Here is a 17,332-nt window from a genome sequence, read left to right as displayed (position 1 = left end):
AGCATTCAATAACCTGCTGGTCCTACACCACTATAGTCATAGTAGTCATCTTCTCATTCCTCCTTGCCTTGTTTTAGGTTATAGACATACACGCACTGTATACATATCTTCATGCTGTTGTATGACAGAGTGAACCTTACAATTAACATTCACAGAACAATTAAAATCCACAGCAAAGTCCTTGGTGACTACTTCCCATCATTTGCTGAATCACTTTTCAGCAAAAAGATATGTCATAAAATTTGTCATTCTCAATATACTAACACACCACTGAATACAGTAATCACAAATATTATCGCAGCATCTACTTGCTACAACATGACCTAAGGGTAAGCTTTATAAATATTAATTTGTATAATATATAAACTGCAAAAGAATATTTGAATACACGTATTTCAGTGCTGAAGAGAGTAAATAGTTGGTTATGAGGAGGCTAATGAGGAAAATGTATTTGAAGATCATGACCTCAAATGCTGCAGAAAACTCATGGCCTTGTGGGAAATATTCATCTCTACCTTTTGAAAACATTAACTTCATAAGTCAAGGACACCAAAACACTGAAGAGATTCACAAATATTAGTACAGTCTCTGGTTGCTACAATACAAGTGTAAAGGTAAATTTTATAAATATCCATTAGTATAATTTTTTTAAATATGCTGAAGAATATTTGAGGACACATTTTCTTGTTGAAGGGGGTAAATAGTATACTGATGTTGATGTGGCAGAGTCAGTATGTCCTGCGTTGGCCTTATCAGCTATCTCAGAATCCATAGAGATAGAGTGGAAGCAAGTCATTTCAGTCCTAAAGGGCAGCTTGAGAAGAGAATATTGGGAGCTGAAATTTCCATTAATTTTGCCATTGGCAATTTCCTGTAACACAGAACACAGTCAGCAGAAGCAACTGAGGAACCAGAACCATGAAGTTGCAATTTATTCTATTTTTGATTTTCAATATTTCAGTCTAATAAAATTCAAAGTGTATGGTGCAGGACTAAAATTTAGAAGTTTTTTTTATTTCTCTAGAAATGGGTCTATGAAGTTTTGAGAACAAATTCAGAAGTGTCATAAAAATTCAGGATAAAGAGGTCTGTTTTTTAATATAGTGTTGGTAAATCTAAACAGTGATAATAGTGTCAGCATTTATTCCACTAACTTAGTGCAAACATTTTGAAATTCTGGTGCACAGCATGAAAATAGGTGGAAGTGACTTGCGCTTGAGTTACCTAAAAAGTCTTAGGAAAATGAACCAGAATCTGCCTGATAGTTTTGGCTCTCTGGATCCTGGCAGACTTTGTTCACTTTTCATCTTCTCCGCACAATCTGGTGCCACACTGCTGTGCTGTGGCTGCAATATTTCATTTTGTTGCAGGCTATCTGCAAGGAATATTATCCAGACGTGATTACTTTTGGGAATGGAAGTTATATTCATTACTTAGCCACACTGTTAAATTTTGGTTTGTTATAACAGATCCAGATAAAGTATGTGAGAGGTGGATTCAGTATATAGAGGATAATAGAGGGGAACCCCCAGATATTAAACACCCTAATTCTGGCCCACCTATTGCCAAAGAAGAAATAACTAAAGCAATGAAAAGCATGAAACATGGTAAAGCCACTGGACCTGATGAAATTTCAGTGGAAATGATACAAGCCCTAGAAGATCCGCGTATAGATAATCTTTTTGAACTGTTTAATGGCATATACGATTCTGGTGTATTGCCTGACGATCTCTTGAAATCAGTATTTATAACTCTGCCAAAATTCCTGCAACTATTGACTGTGAAAATTATAGAACAGTCAGTCTTATGAGTCACATAATAAAGATTTTGTTGAGAGTTGTTGTGAGTCAAATTAAAAACAAGTTAAGGCCAGAAACTTCTAAACTGCAATATGGGTTTATTGAGGATAGAGGAACTAGGAACACAATTTTCATACTCTGAATGCTTTCAGAAAGGGCAATTGAATATCAAAGTGATGTCTTTTTATGTTTTATTGATTTCACTAAAGCATTCAACAAAGTGCAACATGAAAAAATTATTTCAAACTCTCGCTAAACTAAACATTGACGGAAGGGACCAACAACTGCTTCAAAATTTATATTGGAACCAAAAGGCAGTGGTAGAAATTGATGATAATATAAGCAGTTGGACTAAAATTCAAAGAGGAGTTAGACAGGAATGCGTTGCCTCACCGGAATTATTTAATATCTATAGTGAAATGATTCTCAGAGAAATAAAAGACCTAGATGGGATAAAAATTAGAGGTGTTAACATCAACAATATAAGATATGCAGATGATACCACCCTAATAGCAAGTGCTGTAGAAGACCTACAAATTCTCCTAGACAAAGTAGTACAAACAAGTGCAGATTTTGGTCTAACTGTCAACTGTCAAAAAAAACAAATGTATGGTAATATCAAAACAGCAGGATACTCCCAACTGCCAATTGTACGTCGGTAACCAAGAGATTGAACAAAAGACCAGCTTTAATTACCTTAGTAGCTTTATATCACAAGATGCTAGAAGTAAAGTAGAAATAAAAAGAATTGCCATTGGGAAAACCAACTTCCAAAAAATGAAACCCATTTTTACCAACAGACATATTTCTATAACAAGAAGGCTTAGACTACTAAAATGTTACATTAGGTCAATCTTGCTGTATGCTTCCAAAACATGGGCTATAACACCAGAACTCCAAAGAAACTTAGAAGCAACAGAAATGTGGTTTCTTAGAAGAATGCTGAAAATATCATATAGAGATAGGGTAACTAATGAGACAGTACTCCAACGTGCCCATACAAAAAGATCTTTAATGAGAACATTAAATGAGAGGAAACTTAAATTCCTGGGCCATGTCATCAGAAAGGGAGAAATAGAATGCCTTACATTACAAGGCCGTATGCCTGGGAAACACGGAAGAGGAAGGCAGAGAAGAAAATCTATGGACACTGAAAGAACTAACAGATCTAAATGTGCGAGATATCATTGACACTGCGTGGGATCGTTTGATGTGGAAAGCCACGATCGCCCAAGCGTGTAATGCGCAAGGCACATGAAGAAGAAGAAGATAACTTTTTGAGTATTTTTGATTTTATTAATATTCTTTTGTGCAGATATACACCCGAACTATATGTTTGGTTAGTTGTTCCTTGTTAATTAGTGTTTAGCTATGACCTGAGCTCCCTTTACTTCCCCATTATTTATTTATGTTTATGTGTTATACAGTCTATGCTAAACAGAAAGGTCTGTGTGCTGCTTTTGCAATGAAGTTTAAAACAAGGAAGGGTGGGTGATATCTTGCTCTGTTTGTACACATTTCCACTCACCACGCCCCCTGGGCTGATCACTACTCTTATCCAGTTGAACACTTCAAAGCAGGGTTGCAAGACAGATAGTAGCACAGAACGGGCAAGAACAGCTAAATGGCTGATTCTTGTACTGGCTTTGTCCACCTAACAGAGCAGTCTTTTTATTCTGAATAGTTACCTGCTGATCATGAAACTGGAGAAGTGTGCCAACTGCCTCAGTAGGGTGAGATCATGTTATATAGCTAATTCATAAAGGAATGCTTTCTATCAGAAGTAACGTTATTTAATAGTTGAGAGAAAGTTAATTTATGGCTCTCAAGAATGCATCCCACATTCTTTGAGATATTATGTTTGTTTTTCTTAATTTGGATGTAATGTGATCATGCTGATCATTACTTAATAACTTTTAATTTCTAAATTACTCCTAGCCTGAATGAGTATTTCTCTATGGGTGAGGGAGACTACTCCAAATTACTAACCTTACCATTGTGAAGCAGTCTCACTGCCATTTCAGCAATTAAAATAATTTTTTTTCTTGATAGGAAACTAAGCTGCTGTTTATAGAAAATGAGTTACCAATAGTCCCTTTGCACACATGTATATGTTGCATGTCCTCTCCCAGCCTTGACCACCTTTTATTATTGTGTGCTTTATAGTTCCTGCACATGCTGTAATCGGCTTTATTTCTGAGAGTCCAATCTTGAATTTAATATGCCCAGGTAATCAATTTTAGTTTGCTTTAAATATCTTTGAAGAGGAATGCCAATTTATAAGCTTTAAACTTTGCTTTTGTAGGAATGTGTGAAGCCGGTTAAAGTTGAAAAGAAGCAAGGGAAATCCTCTGGTATAATCCGAATCGAAAACGATGGCAGTTATACTCAGCTGAATCAGGTAACACTTGTAAGTTTCTCTTGGGTTTAGTTGGGCTGCACATGTTTCAGTTGAGTGGAATTTTGAATTTAGTCTTCCTTTTTCTGCTTCACAATTAAAATTGATATTAAGCAAATGCAGAAAGTAACATTTGAACCAAAGTTGAAATGATTATTACTTTGGTAAAGCAAAAAGCAATTTATATTAAAGCAAACGGCTTTCTTCCCATTTCACATTACTAAGTTTATATTGAATCTTGTGCTTTTCTTCAGAAAGAATCCTCTTGAGAGGAAATTTGCAATTGTCCACATAAAAATGCAGATAATGAGATAGCTGTTTTTCTTCATTTTAACTTTTTCCTTTCAGTGTCTGTTCTTTTCCCTAATTTACTTTTTTTTTTCAGGATGGAGGTGTCCAGAAGCTTGAAAAAGCAAAAATAACCCTGAATGACTGCCTAGCCTGCAGTGGTTGCATTACATCAGCAGAAAGTGTGCTAATCACTCAGCAAAGCCAGGATGAACTTTATAAAGTTCTGAATCAAAACAAAGTAAGATTTTATTGTGACAGATTAAGGATAATATTTCTGTCTGGTCATTAAAAATGAATGCATATGATGCTTGTTGGATGACATATCTAAAATCTCACTACAAAATCTAAATATTTCAAAATGAGGATTGGATAAAGTTGTAAATTAATCAAAAATAAATGTGAAAATGTAGCGAAGGTAACATCTAGGAAATCATGTTGTACCTCATCCGTAACTTCAGCCTCCAGGCGCATGTTCCTTCACTTATCCTTGAGCAGTCCTACCTGCGCCCTTGTTATCCTCTTGGTTTTGATCTATGTATAGAAAGCCTTGGGATTTTCTTGAACCTTACTTACCAATAACATTCCATAGAAACTACAGCACAGAAACAGGCCTTTTGGCCCTTCTTAGCTGTGCCAAACCATTTTCTGCCTAGTCCCACTGACCTGCACACGGACCATATCCCTCCATACACCCCCCATCCATGTATCTATCCAATTTATTCTTAAATGTTAAAAAAGAACCCGCATTTACCACCTTGTCTGGCAGCTCATTCCATACTCCCACCACTCTCTGTGTGAAGAAGCCTCCCCTAATGTTCCCTTTAAACTTTTCCCCCCTCACCCTTAACCCATATCCTCTGGTTTTTTTCTCCCCTTGCCTCGGTTGAAAAAGCCTGCTTGCATTCACTCTATCTATACCCATCATAATTTTATATACCTCTATCAAATCTCCCCTCATTCTTCTATGCTCCAGGGAATAAAGTCCTAACCTATTCAACCTTTCTCTGTAACTGAGTTTCTCAAGTCCCGGCAACAACCTTGTAAACCTTCTCTGCACTCTTTCAACCTTATTTATATCCTTCCTGTAATTTGGTGACCAAAACTGAACACAATACTCCAGATTCGGCCTCACCAATGCCTTATACCAGGAGTCCCCAACCCTTTTTTGCAGTGCGGACCGGTTTCATGTTGACAATATTCTTGCAGACTGGCCGACCGGGTGGGGCGGGGGGATGGTTACCAACGGACAAGAGTAGAAGTCGAATACGTTGCATTTACCCAGACAAAGACTACAATGACCATGAAGCCTTGCGCAGGCACCAGTGCGCATGCCTGATTTGCGCAGGCGTGCACCTGCCGATTATTTTTCCACAAATCGTGTGTGGCGATTCTATTCGGAGGGGGGTGTTAATCACGACCGGAATATCAGTGATAAGTGGCTAATACACTCAATTTCGTTTCTAAAAGGCTTTATCTAACGAATTTAATATTAAACACACAGCGCATTTTCCTCGCATGAATATAGCGATAAGTCAATTATCAGGGGAGGACAGGGGAGCTAAGTGTTGAACGAACTTCCAGTAGAAGTGTCAGAAGCAGGTTCGATATTATCATTTAAAGAAAAATTGAATAGTTATATGGACAGGAAAGTAAATGGAGGGTTATAGGCTGAGTGCAGGTCGGTGGGACGAGGTGAGAGTAGTGTTCGGCACGGACTAGAGGGGCAGAGGTGGCCTGTTTCCTTGCTGTAATTGTTATATGGTTATATAAGTCAATAGCATCATAACATTTTAAGTAACGTTTGGATATTAAACACAGCGCATATTTTCCCTGTATGAACTTATAAAATCATTGCAACGCACCAATATCGCTGAATCAGTGGGAGCCCTGGGCTTGCTTTCCTGCAACAAGACGATCCTATCGAGGGGTGATTGGAGATAGCGATACTCGAATGGGGTTCCTTATGTCCAGTCTAATCCGCAATTTAGTTTTTGTTACATTCATCGTAGATATGTTGGAAATGGAAGCAACGTTTCCTGTGACGCCACTTTTAGGGAATTTTGTATCTGTATTCCCAGATCCCTCTGTTCCACTGCACTCCTCAGTGCCTTACCGTTAACCGAGTATGTTCTACCTTGGTTTGACCTTCCAACGTGCAATACCTCACACTTGTCTGCATTAAACTCCATCTGCCATTTTTCAGCCCATTTTTCCAGCTGGTCCAAGTCTCTCTGCAGGCTCTGAAAACCTTCCTCACTGTCTACTACACCTCCAATCTTTGTATCATCAGCAAATTTGCTGATCCAATTTACCACATTATCATCCAGATCATTGATATAGATGACAAATAACAATGGACCCAGCACTGATCCCTGTGGCACACCACTAGTCACAGGCCTCCACTCGGAGAAGCAATTCTCTACTACCACTCTTTGGCTTCTTCCATTGAGCCAATGTCTGATCCAATTTACCACCTCTCCATGTATACCTAGTGACTGAATTTTCCTAACTAACCTCCCATGCGGGACCTTGTCAAAGGCCTTACTGAAGTCCATGTAGACAATATCCACTGCCTTCCCTTCATCCGCTTTCTTTTCTTACTTCTTTATACTCCTTAAGAACATTATTTGATTTTAGCTTCCTCTGTCTTACATACACTTCCTTAACATCTTGAATCAGTTCACCACTTCCCAACGTCCAAGGTTTCTTTACCTTCCCATCATTCTGCACCTTTCTCAAAACCCATGCATCCTTTACCTTATTTGTTTCCTTACTGGATCATTCCTGTACTCCGCAGTTGGCCTTTAAACACCCTCCATATGTCAGATGTGGACTCCCAAAACAGCTGTTCCCAATAACTCTTAGTTCCTGCCTAGGTCTCTGGTAATTTGCCCTTGTTACAACCTGCTCACCTAGATTTTTCAGGAAAGCTGTCAGCCGTTGTGCAGTGCTAACTGCAAATTAAATTGTGCACTAATGCAACATTTATTGCATCTTCATTTTTCTTGCAGTTTTACTTTTTAATTTTTTAATGATTTATTCCAATATTAATAGTGAAGACATTTTAACGATTAGGCATTATTTGACAGAAGCTGTAACTCCACATTTGGCTTTCGTTTCGGATTTGAGGCTATACTATTCTGACCAGCTGTTAAGGTTGTTTTAATTTCAGTCAAATTTTATTAATAGAATTGATGAGAATATCTGTTGGCAGCTGGCTCAGTGGCTGGGGAGTTTTTCTGCTGCCCTTTGGAATGTTAACTTTGGAACAACTATTGCTTCGTTAACAAAGTAAATACAAGTGAACAGTTAATATTGTTTCTCAGAAAGCACAAGAAAATGGATTGTATTTAAGCAGGTAGCCATGTGGTACTAAGCTCTACTCTTTTCGTCAATTAGGTATCCAGTTCCAAGAATCGAAAAATGGTGGTAGTTTCCATCTCACCACAGTCCAGAGCATCATTAGCTGCAAAATTTAATTTGTCAGTTGCAGACACTGCACAACGGCTGACAGCTTTCCTGAAAAACCTAGGTGAGTACTTTGCGACAATTAACACCTAATATGCATGTAGAGTGACACCTACAAAAGTTTCATCAGAAATGTGAATGTTGTTGGATTCTTGAGGTCAGGTTGTTGGAACAAGAGCTTTCAACATTCAGTCTGCTTGTTTTGAAGTAGGAAGTCATTGACGATGCTACAGTCTGTAAAAATCATACACAGTGAATGAGTACTTGAAACGAGTCTGCTCCGCCATTCAATCATGACTGATTTATTTTCCCCCTCGGCCCCATTCTCCTGCCTTCTTCCTGCTTAATCATGTACCTATATAGTCAACGAATGATTTTCTTTTTCTGTATGTAATTATTATTTTTATTGTGTAATATTTCTGAATAAAGTATTTTTGGAAAAAAAAAATCATGTACCTATAAACCTCTGTTTTACATATACCCAATGAATGGTTTTTCATTGTACCTCATTACTTGTGACTATAATAAACCTATTTATCAAATCCTGGGGCTGAGGACCTATGCTGATACTTCCTAACCCGAGCTTTGGAAAATGCAATACTAGGCATTTTCAGCTATAAGAAGGTACTGTATAACTCTTCAGTTTTGCATAGCTGAAAGTTTCAGCCTGGTACCAAGCAAGCAGATGCCATGAAATTTCTAGGCAGTTCTTTTATCAGTGACTTCCCCAAGGTACTTTGTGACTGCCCTATTATAAAATTTTTGTAGTTTTAAGGATTAGGAATTTTTTTTAAGTAGCTAATGGCCAGTTGATAAACATTTCCTGTTTTCCATTAAAAGAATTCTGTTGTTTCCAGTCTCTGTCCACATAGGTGAGAGTGCATTAATTGTAGAATATAGCTGTCCCTAAGTTAAAACCCTCGACTTACAGACACCCAGCATAACAACAAACTCCCATAATTTTATTAAATTCAGTCTAATGGACGTGCATACCTATGAACAGCAGAAATAGTTTCCCCTCTTTCTCCACTTTTAGTAATTCTTTCTTGTCAGCCTTATGTACTTTTGGTATCATTCATTAGAATACTGTTGTGTGGCTAGATATCCAGAGATTTTAGTGTATTTTCCAACTTATGGAGAAAATGCACTTCAGGACTTTTGTAAAAATGAACCAGTTTGTTACCTTGGTGCAGCCTGTACAGGGGATTATACAAATGCAGTGGTTTAATATTTTGTATTCAGGGAATGTAACTGAACTGTTATAATTTTGGAGTTGATTTGGATAGAAAAAATATTTGATTATCTTTTTAACCATATTATTGAAGTTTTAATTATTCCAAACATTATTTCTCTGCCTCTTCAAAATACCCCCAGGTGTTGACTATGTGTTCGACACCACTTTTTCCAGAAATTTCAGCTTGATGGAGAGTCAACGTGAGTTTGTGCGACGTTTCCGTAGTCATAAGGATGACAGCAAAGCTTTGCCAATGTTGACCTCGGCTTGTCCAGGTACTTAAAATAATAATAAAACAAGAACTGTTCTGCACAAACAATGTGATCACTGTTGTAATATGTCCCTCAAAATTTTATGTAGGAATATCTCCTGAGCAGGAATGTTCTAGTATCAAATTATCTGTTTTTGGTTCTTTGTGGAAGAACTAATATTTTTTGGGCTACCAAGATTCATATGCTGTTCTAAACAGTGCTATGGGATATTTTAGATCCAGATATGAGTGCATTTGGGAACTGCAAAATAAATTATAAGGTATCACAAATAAGCTTTAAACTGGTGGTGGTTGGCTAAATGATTGGGCGTTAAATTGGCAGTTGCAGTTTAAAATTACAAAAACAAAATGCTTTCTAAACTTCATTTACTATTTGAAGGGATTTGACCATCTTTATATACAGATCTCTTTGAAGTATATTACATTCCTACAGGGTTTGGCAGGCTATACTGAGGGTCACAAACTCAAAATAGAGGATTGACATTCATCACAGAGATGAGAAGAAAATTCCTCCATCCAATGAATAATGAGTTTTTAGATATGAAGGGAGCAACAGATATGTAATTAGCACAGTAGTAATGGGATTAGTACATTAGCAAAATGGTGCTGACTAAAAGATCAGCTGTGTTATTTTGATTGGCTGAACAAGCGTAACTGACAAAATTGCCTACTACTGATTTTGGAATTTTCTATCCCGGAGAGATTATACAGTCAGTTAGTGAGTATATTTGAAATAAAGAAGCCATTCAAGGAATTTGATGAAGGATAAGGATCAAATAGATGTCTACTCCTTATTTTTTTGAATAGTGGAGTAAATTTAATAAGCCGAATGCTCCATATGTATTCGTTTTCTTATACGTGTATGAGTTCGGAGCAGGTTCATTCCACTCAGGTGTTTAAGCTGATTTGATTGTAACCTCAGTAACACTCTTCTGTCAACCATGGTAACCTTTCACACGTCTCCACATCAAGGACTGATTTACTTCGACCTTTTGCCTTAAAATATTTAAAGACACTATTTCCACTGTACTATGAAAACTTATTCAAAAGACTGTCACCCCTGAGAGAAAATAATTTGCTTCATCACTACTTTGAGTAGATGGCCTGTTATTTTTAGACAGTAACTAGTTTGAGATTCACCCACGTGCAGTTATTCTCTCAGTATCTACCTGGTCAAGACCTCTCAGAATCAAGTCACCTCTCACTCTCCTAAAATGCAGTGGGTGCAAGTGTAGCCTGTTCAGCATTTCTTCAAATAATAGCCCTCCTTTCCTACGTAAATATCTGAACAGTCTCTAGTACTTTAACATCCTTACTTAAATACTGTTGTTGGTACTGTTGCTAATACTGTTATCAGTTTCCCAGATAAAGTTTCACCATTTTTAAGCATATTGTTCTTTTCATATTCAACTTCTTTGCAATCAACAATAATGCTCTGTTAGCTTTCCTAATTACTTGCATTACCTACACATTGGTCGTTTACAAATCTTGTATTAGGACAACTAGATCCTTCTGCATCTCGAACTCTTCAATCTCTCACCTTTTCTTTTCCATTTAACTTAACTTTCCCACATTATGCAGCACTTGCCAGATCCCTGCTCACTGAGTTAGCCTATCTACAGCTTTTTATAGTCTCCTTATTTTCCTTCAAGGCTTATTTGCTACTTGTGTGTATGTTATCAGCAAGCTTAACAACCATGCCTTTGATGTTTTCATCCAGATCATTTATTTAACTGGAAAAGGTTGAAACCCCAGCCTCATTACATTTTGTCAGCCAAAAGCGTTTGAGCCTACTATGTTACCTCCAACATTATGAATTTTTATTTCACACAGTAACATTTGATGTAACACACCATCAAATATCTTCTGGCACTCTTTGTACATCCACTGATATATGACTTTCATATGAAGAAAGACTGGATGAACTAGGTTTGTACTCGTTGGAATTTAGAAGATTGAGGGGGATCTGATTGAAACGTATAAAATCCTAAAGGGATTGGACAGGCTAGATGCAGGAAGATTGTTCCCGATGTTGGGGAAGTCCAGAACGAGGGGTCACAGTTTGAGGATAAGGGGGAAGCCTTTTAGGACTGAGATTAGGAAGAACTTCTTCACGCAGAGAGTGGTGAATCTGTGGAATTCTCTGGCACAGGAAACAGTTGAGGCCAGTTCATTGGCTATATTTAAGAGGGGGTTAGATATGGCCCTTGTGGCTACGGGGATCAGGGGGTATGGAGGGAAGGCTGGTGCAGGGTTCTGAGTTGGATGATCAGCCATGATCATAATAAATGGCGGTGCAGGCTCGAAGGGCCGAATGGCCTACTCCTGCACCTATTTTCTATGTTTCTATGATACTCATTTATCCATAACACATGTAATTTTTTCAAAGAATTCCAATAAAGCAGGCAGACATGATTTCCCTTCCACAAAACCATATGAGCATTGTTTGATTGCCATGAAATTTGCTAAGTTCCCTGTTACATTTTTAATAATATCTTCCATGATTATGAGACTAAGTTAACTGGCTCATAATTTTCTGCTTTTTTCTTTCTGAATAAAGAAGTTATATCTGGTGTTTCCCAATGTCAGAATCAGGTTTATTATTACTGTCTTGATGTGAAGTTTGCTGTTCTGTGGCAGCAATGCAGCACAATGTGCATTTTAATGAAACCTTCCCTGAATCTAGGGAACTTTAAATCAATACATCAACTATCTTATTTTTTTAATTTCAAAAGTGAGACTTTGCCGATGACAGTAAATTCCCTTCCCAGACAGTTAATTATTGAAGATTCAAAGTTGCAAGTATTGTAAATTGAAATTTACTAAAAAAAATCAGAATCTGTTTAAATGGCCTTTTTTTTTTACATGCTTAATCACCACAATAAAATATTTTGTTGGGAACATGTTTTACTTCCACTCTGCCACACCTCTTCATGTTCTCAGGCGTTTTTAATGTCTTCCTGAGATGTTTTGATCAGAATAGGTTCAAGCAAGCTGTTGGCACGAAATATCCTATTGTAACCACAGAAAATAAATCATTTGTCTTTTAATTGCTTTGGCAGAGAATTTATAAACTTGGCCCAACAAAATTAAACATGAATATTAATTTACTGTTGCACTTTTGTGTTTCAGGTTGGATATGTTATGCAGAAAAAACCCACGGTAGTTACATAATTCCATATATCAGTACAACAAAATCCCCACAGCAGGTGATGGGCTCATTAGTTAAGGACTACTTTGCAAAACAGCAGGTAAGCAATAATATTATTTCCCTAATTTAGAGCACTTTTTAAAACAGATTTTGCCGATCAAGATTTGGGTAGGTTATTTATGTGAATTTTGTCATCTTTTTTCTTGCTTCAGTTGTGTACGGATTAAAGTATCATTCAGCGCTGTGGATATTGCTTAATTTTATGTTTTGAGATAAATGAGGGAAGCCCAAAAATGTGCACAGCTTTTTGTATAGATGGTCATTGGCCTCAGCACTGGAACATATTGGTAAAGTAGTGTCAGCTGAATGAAAGATGAAAACCCTTTAGGTCACCAAAATATGTCTAAATCCCAACCTGGGAAGAACATAGCAGTTGAACCAATGGAACTCTTCCAAATGGTGTCTGAGTGCAATACCCAACAGTTATCCACTTCAGCTAGACAGGCTAATAGGAGCTGAATTAGTATTTTTCACAAATACTTCAAGCAGCATGCTGGCAGCAAAGATTCATCTAATCCATAAAGAATTGATTTAGATCCAATCTCAAATTAAATAATGTAGTTTTCTAGATTTGAAGGAGCTGGTATTAAAATAAACAAGCTACTGGGCTTGTTCTTTTAAACGGTTACCATCTTGGATGAGACCTGATGATTGTTGTTTCTTCAAGCTAATGTATCTTCCTCATGTAAGTCTGGCATGCCTGTCAAAATCAAAGTACTGTACTTCAATTTAAAGTTTATTGTCATAGGTATTCAGACGCAGGATATAAATGCCATGAAATTAGCACTTTACAGCAGCAGTGCAGTACTTTACAAACTTGGCAAACAAATGTTAATTTAAATTAATTACACTTAAGTTACACATGCACAAGCATAAACAGAAGAAACAACACAAGACTACTGGAAGATTCCAGAAATCTGAAGTAGAAACAACAATTCTGGAAACACTTGGCAGGTCAAGCAACGTTTGTGGAAAGGGAGACAGTTTCTGGTCAATGATTTTGTGTACTGTCTGCTGCTGCCACATAATGCCATACCTTAACAAGAAAGTAACTTTTATGGGATGCATTTTTAAAATGTAATGATATAAATGAGATTAGATTAAAAATATGATATGGAGTATAGAGATTCACATACCTGAAGTTTCCTTTTTCAATTGAAAATAGACCATTGAAATTACCACCTTTTATTCTTCTTGAAGTTAAAAGCTTGAAGACTAATCTATTCAAGCTTCTTAAAACAATAAGGTGTATGCAGGACTAGAGGGATACTTTTGATATTAAGCCTAGGTCTATTTGAATTGGAACCGGGAAGTTATTTTTCTGGCACAGACACTGAGGATATCTGGAACACTCCCTCAGAAGGGTGTGGATGCTGAGTTACTGCCTAGGACACATGTGGGAATATTGCACTCTTCCATTAATAGAATTTAGGAAGGATGTGATGGTCCATGAGAGGGTACAGAAAAGATTTTTGGAATAGTTTTAGCGATGTGGCATTTCAATTACAAAGTTAAGTGGGAGATGCCAGAGCTTTTCAAGGCAAAGAAAGTTAAAGTAAGATATGGCATAAATGCAGATGATTATGATCATTTTAGACGGTCATGCAATAGAAATGTTCCAGTTTGCAGGTGGTTCAAGGGTCAAAACACATGAATTTAAAAGAAGATCAAAAGATGGAAGCAACTGTGAGAGAAAGCATTTAGAACTGTTGTGACCTCAAATTTATTGCCAGTTAGGATGGCGGAAGTAGAAAGAATCAGAGTTTTCAAAAGGGATTTGAATGGCCATTTTGATCAAAGATAATTTGCAGGGCTGAGCTGAAAAAGCAGGGAAATGGTAATGTTGTGACAGTGAGCTGACACAAATGACTGCCTCTGGTGCCATAATGAAACTGCGATTCCACTTATATTGGTAAGGGCTTAAATTGAAAATGGAGTTGAGGCACAAATTGGACATTATCTAATTCAGATGATTTTCATGAACTTGTTAAATGTTAGAACATGTTTATTGTTCTATACTCCTTTTGCTTTTAAAGTTGAAAATATATTTCCTTATTGGAATAGGTATTGAATATTTCTCATTTGATTCACGCATGAATTATAAATTTAATTGGGATATTAGTAATAATGCATGTGGCAAAATACTAAGAAGTGATGTGTTCTTTCTCCCTAGAATGTGGTACCAGATCAAATATACCATGTAACAGTGATGCCATGTTATGATAAAAAATTAGAGGCTTCGAGGGAAGATTTCTTCAATGAGGAATACCAAACAAGAGATGTAGACTGTGTAATTACTTCAGGTGAGGAAAGCCAGTAGAAAGGCTGTCTATTAAGCTTAATGGCATTGATGTTCCAATTGTTCTTTACCTTCTTCATTATCTCTGCTCCCTCACCCTTTTCATCTTTTGCTTTGTCCGTAAGGTTATTCTGTGCGATTAAGCTGAAAAAAATTCCATGTGAGATGCTTAAAGCTACCAAAACATGGAAAATTTCAGATTAAAAGTCAGACTGTACAAATATGATAATTGAGCTTAAGTTTAGGATTTCCAGAATTAATTGATACCCAGTGTCATTCATAAACTTCAGGGAGATGAAGGATTCCAGATTCACGCATTCCAGGAATTGGTCAATTTGCAATTGCATAGTTCTGATCAGCTGAAGAATCGTCAAGATGTGTGTTATTAACAAAATAGTATTTAACATTAGGTGTGGGTGTGCTGATGATACTTTGAAGGAGTGTGGCACTGTGGAACAGCAGACTACACTGGTGGTATCTAAGTAATCTGTAAACAAATATCTGTATTAATCAAGTCTCATATGATGTGTTGCATTCCTGATGTCAGAGTAAACAATATTATGGATGGGAGTGCAGAATTTCCATGAGCTTTGGTGGAAAGAGGGGCCAATCCAGAAATGATGGTTGACTTGTACTATCAATATAGGGAGGACAGAAGTTGAGGGCCAGCAGTTAAACTTTCATGAACAATGCAGGAAGCTTTATAAGTAGGGTCTCAGTGACTCATGTTGGTGTGAATAGAAGTAGGATGATTAAGCAGGTTTATATGTGACAAGAGGGAGTACCTCAGATTTCAGAGGCTTTCATGGGGCAGGAGGTGTCTGTTCAAAATGGACCAGTACACCTCAGCAACATTGGGATCAATGTCTTTGTGGTAAGGCTCACCATTGCGTTTGGAGAGCACTGAAGTTCGATCCAGAAAGTGTGAAGTGATTCACTTTGGAAGGTTGAACTTGAAGGCAGAATGCAGGGATAATAACAGATTCTTAACAGTGTGGAGCAACAGAGGGATGGATCTTGGTATTCATGTCTTCAGGTCCCTCAAAGTTGCAGTGCAAGTTGATAGGGTGGTTAAGAAGGCATGTGGTGTAAGTGGATTGAGTTCAAGGACCATGAGGTAACACTGCAGCTCTGTAATACTTTGGGTAGACCACACTTGGAATATTGTGTTTGGTTCTGGTTGCCTCTAATTGCCTCATTATAGGAAGAATGTGGAAGCTTTAGAGGGGTGCAGAAGAGATTTTCCAGGATGATGCCTGGATTAGAAAGCATGTCTTATGAGGATAGGTTGAATGAGTTAGGGCTTTTCTCCTTGGAGAGAAGGCAAATGAGAAATGGCTTGATAGAGGTGTACAAAATAATAAGAGGCAAAGAGAGAGTAGACAGCCAAAGACTTTTTCCCAGGGGAGAAAAGGCTACTACAAGGGCCATAACTTCAAGGTATTCTGAGGAAAATATAGGGGAGGGGGTTTCAGAGGTAATTTTTTTTAACAGAGAAAGTGATAGGTGCAGGGGATGGGGGTAGAAGCAGATACAATAGGGATATTTAAGAAACTCTTACATAGACAAATGGATGAAAGAAAAATGGGGGGCTATGTGAGAGGAATGAGTTGGAGTGGGTTAAAGGGTCGACACAAAATAAGATACAGGAGCAGAATTAGGCCATTTGGCCTGTTGAGTGTGCTTTGCCATTTCATCATGGCTGATCCAATCTTCCTCTCAACCCCAATCTCCTGCCTTCTCCCCACATCTCTTCATGCCCTGACCAATCAAGGATCTGTCAACCTTTGCCTTAAAAATACATAAAGACTTGGCCTCCACAGTTGCCTGTGACAAAGAATTCCACGGATTCACCACTCTCTGACTAAAGAAATTCCTCCTCATCTCCGTTCTAAAAGGATACTCCTCCAATCTTAGGCTGTGTCCCCTGGTCTTAGACTCTCCCACCATAGGAAACGTCCTCTCCACATCCACTGTTTCAAGGCCTTTCATCATTCGGTAGCTATCAATGAGGTCACCCCTCATTCTTCAGAATTCTAGTGAATACGGCCCAGAGTCATCAAACGCTCTTCATATGACAAGCCATTCAATCTTGGAATCATTTTCATGAATCTCCTTTGAACCCTCTCCAGTTTCAGCATATCCTTTCTAAGATGAAGGGCCCAAACCTCCTCACAGTACTCCAACTGAAGCTTCACCAGTGTTTTACAAAGTTTCAACGTTACATCGTTGCTTTTATATTCTCATCCTCTTGAAAGAAATGCTAACATTGCATTTGCCTTCCTCACCATAGACTCGACCTGCAAATTGGGAATCTTACACAAGGACTCCCAAATCCCTTTGCACCTCAGGTTTTTGTAT

At 37.7% G+C, this 17,332-nt stretch overlaps 1 protein-coding gene across 3 annotated transcripts in view; it reads left to right on the top strand.

Moving 5' to 3' along the window:
* Window positions 1-17,332, top strand: part of narfl (nuclear prelamin A recognition factor-like) — a 51,846-nt gene that overhangs the window by 7,209 nt on the left and 27,305 nt on the right. For 2 of the 3 annotated variants that reach the window (XM_072268643.1, XM_072268644.1), the window contains 6 exons: window positions 4,105-4,200; window positions 4,583-4,726; window positions 7,888-8,020; window positions 9,331-9,465; window positions 12,594-12,712; window positions 14,846-14,975. In XM_072268643.1, coding sequence (XP_072124744.1) covers window positions 4,105-4,200; window positions 4,583-4,726; window positions 7,888-8,020; window positions 9,331-9,465; window positions 12,594-12,712; window positions 14,846-14,975 — 757 coding nt within the window. Of the gene's footprint in view, window positions 1-3,373; window positions 3,533-4,104; window positions 4,201-4,582; window positions 4,727-7,887; window positions 8,021-9,330; window positions 9,466-12,593; window positions 12,713-14,845; window positions 14,976-17,332 lie in introns of those variants that run through there. The other variant, XM_072268645.1, reaches the window with a different exon arrangement.

Source organism: Mobula birostris, chromosome 9 (assembly GCF_030028105.1).
Source record: "Mobula birostris isolate sMobBir1 chromosome 9, sMobBir1.hap1, whole genome shotgun sequence".
In the NCBI taxonomy this organism is placed as follows: domain Eukaryota; kingdom Metazoa; phylum Chordata; class Chondrichthyes; order Myliobatiformes; family Myliobatidae; genus Mobula; species Mobula birostris.
This window is presented reverse-complemented; position numbering and strand designations above follow the sequence as displayed.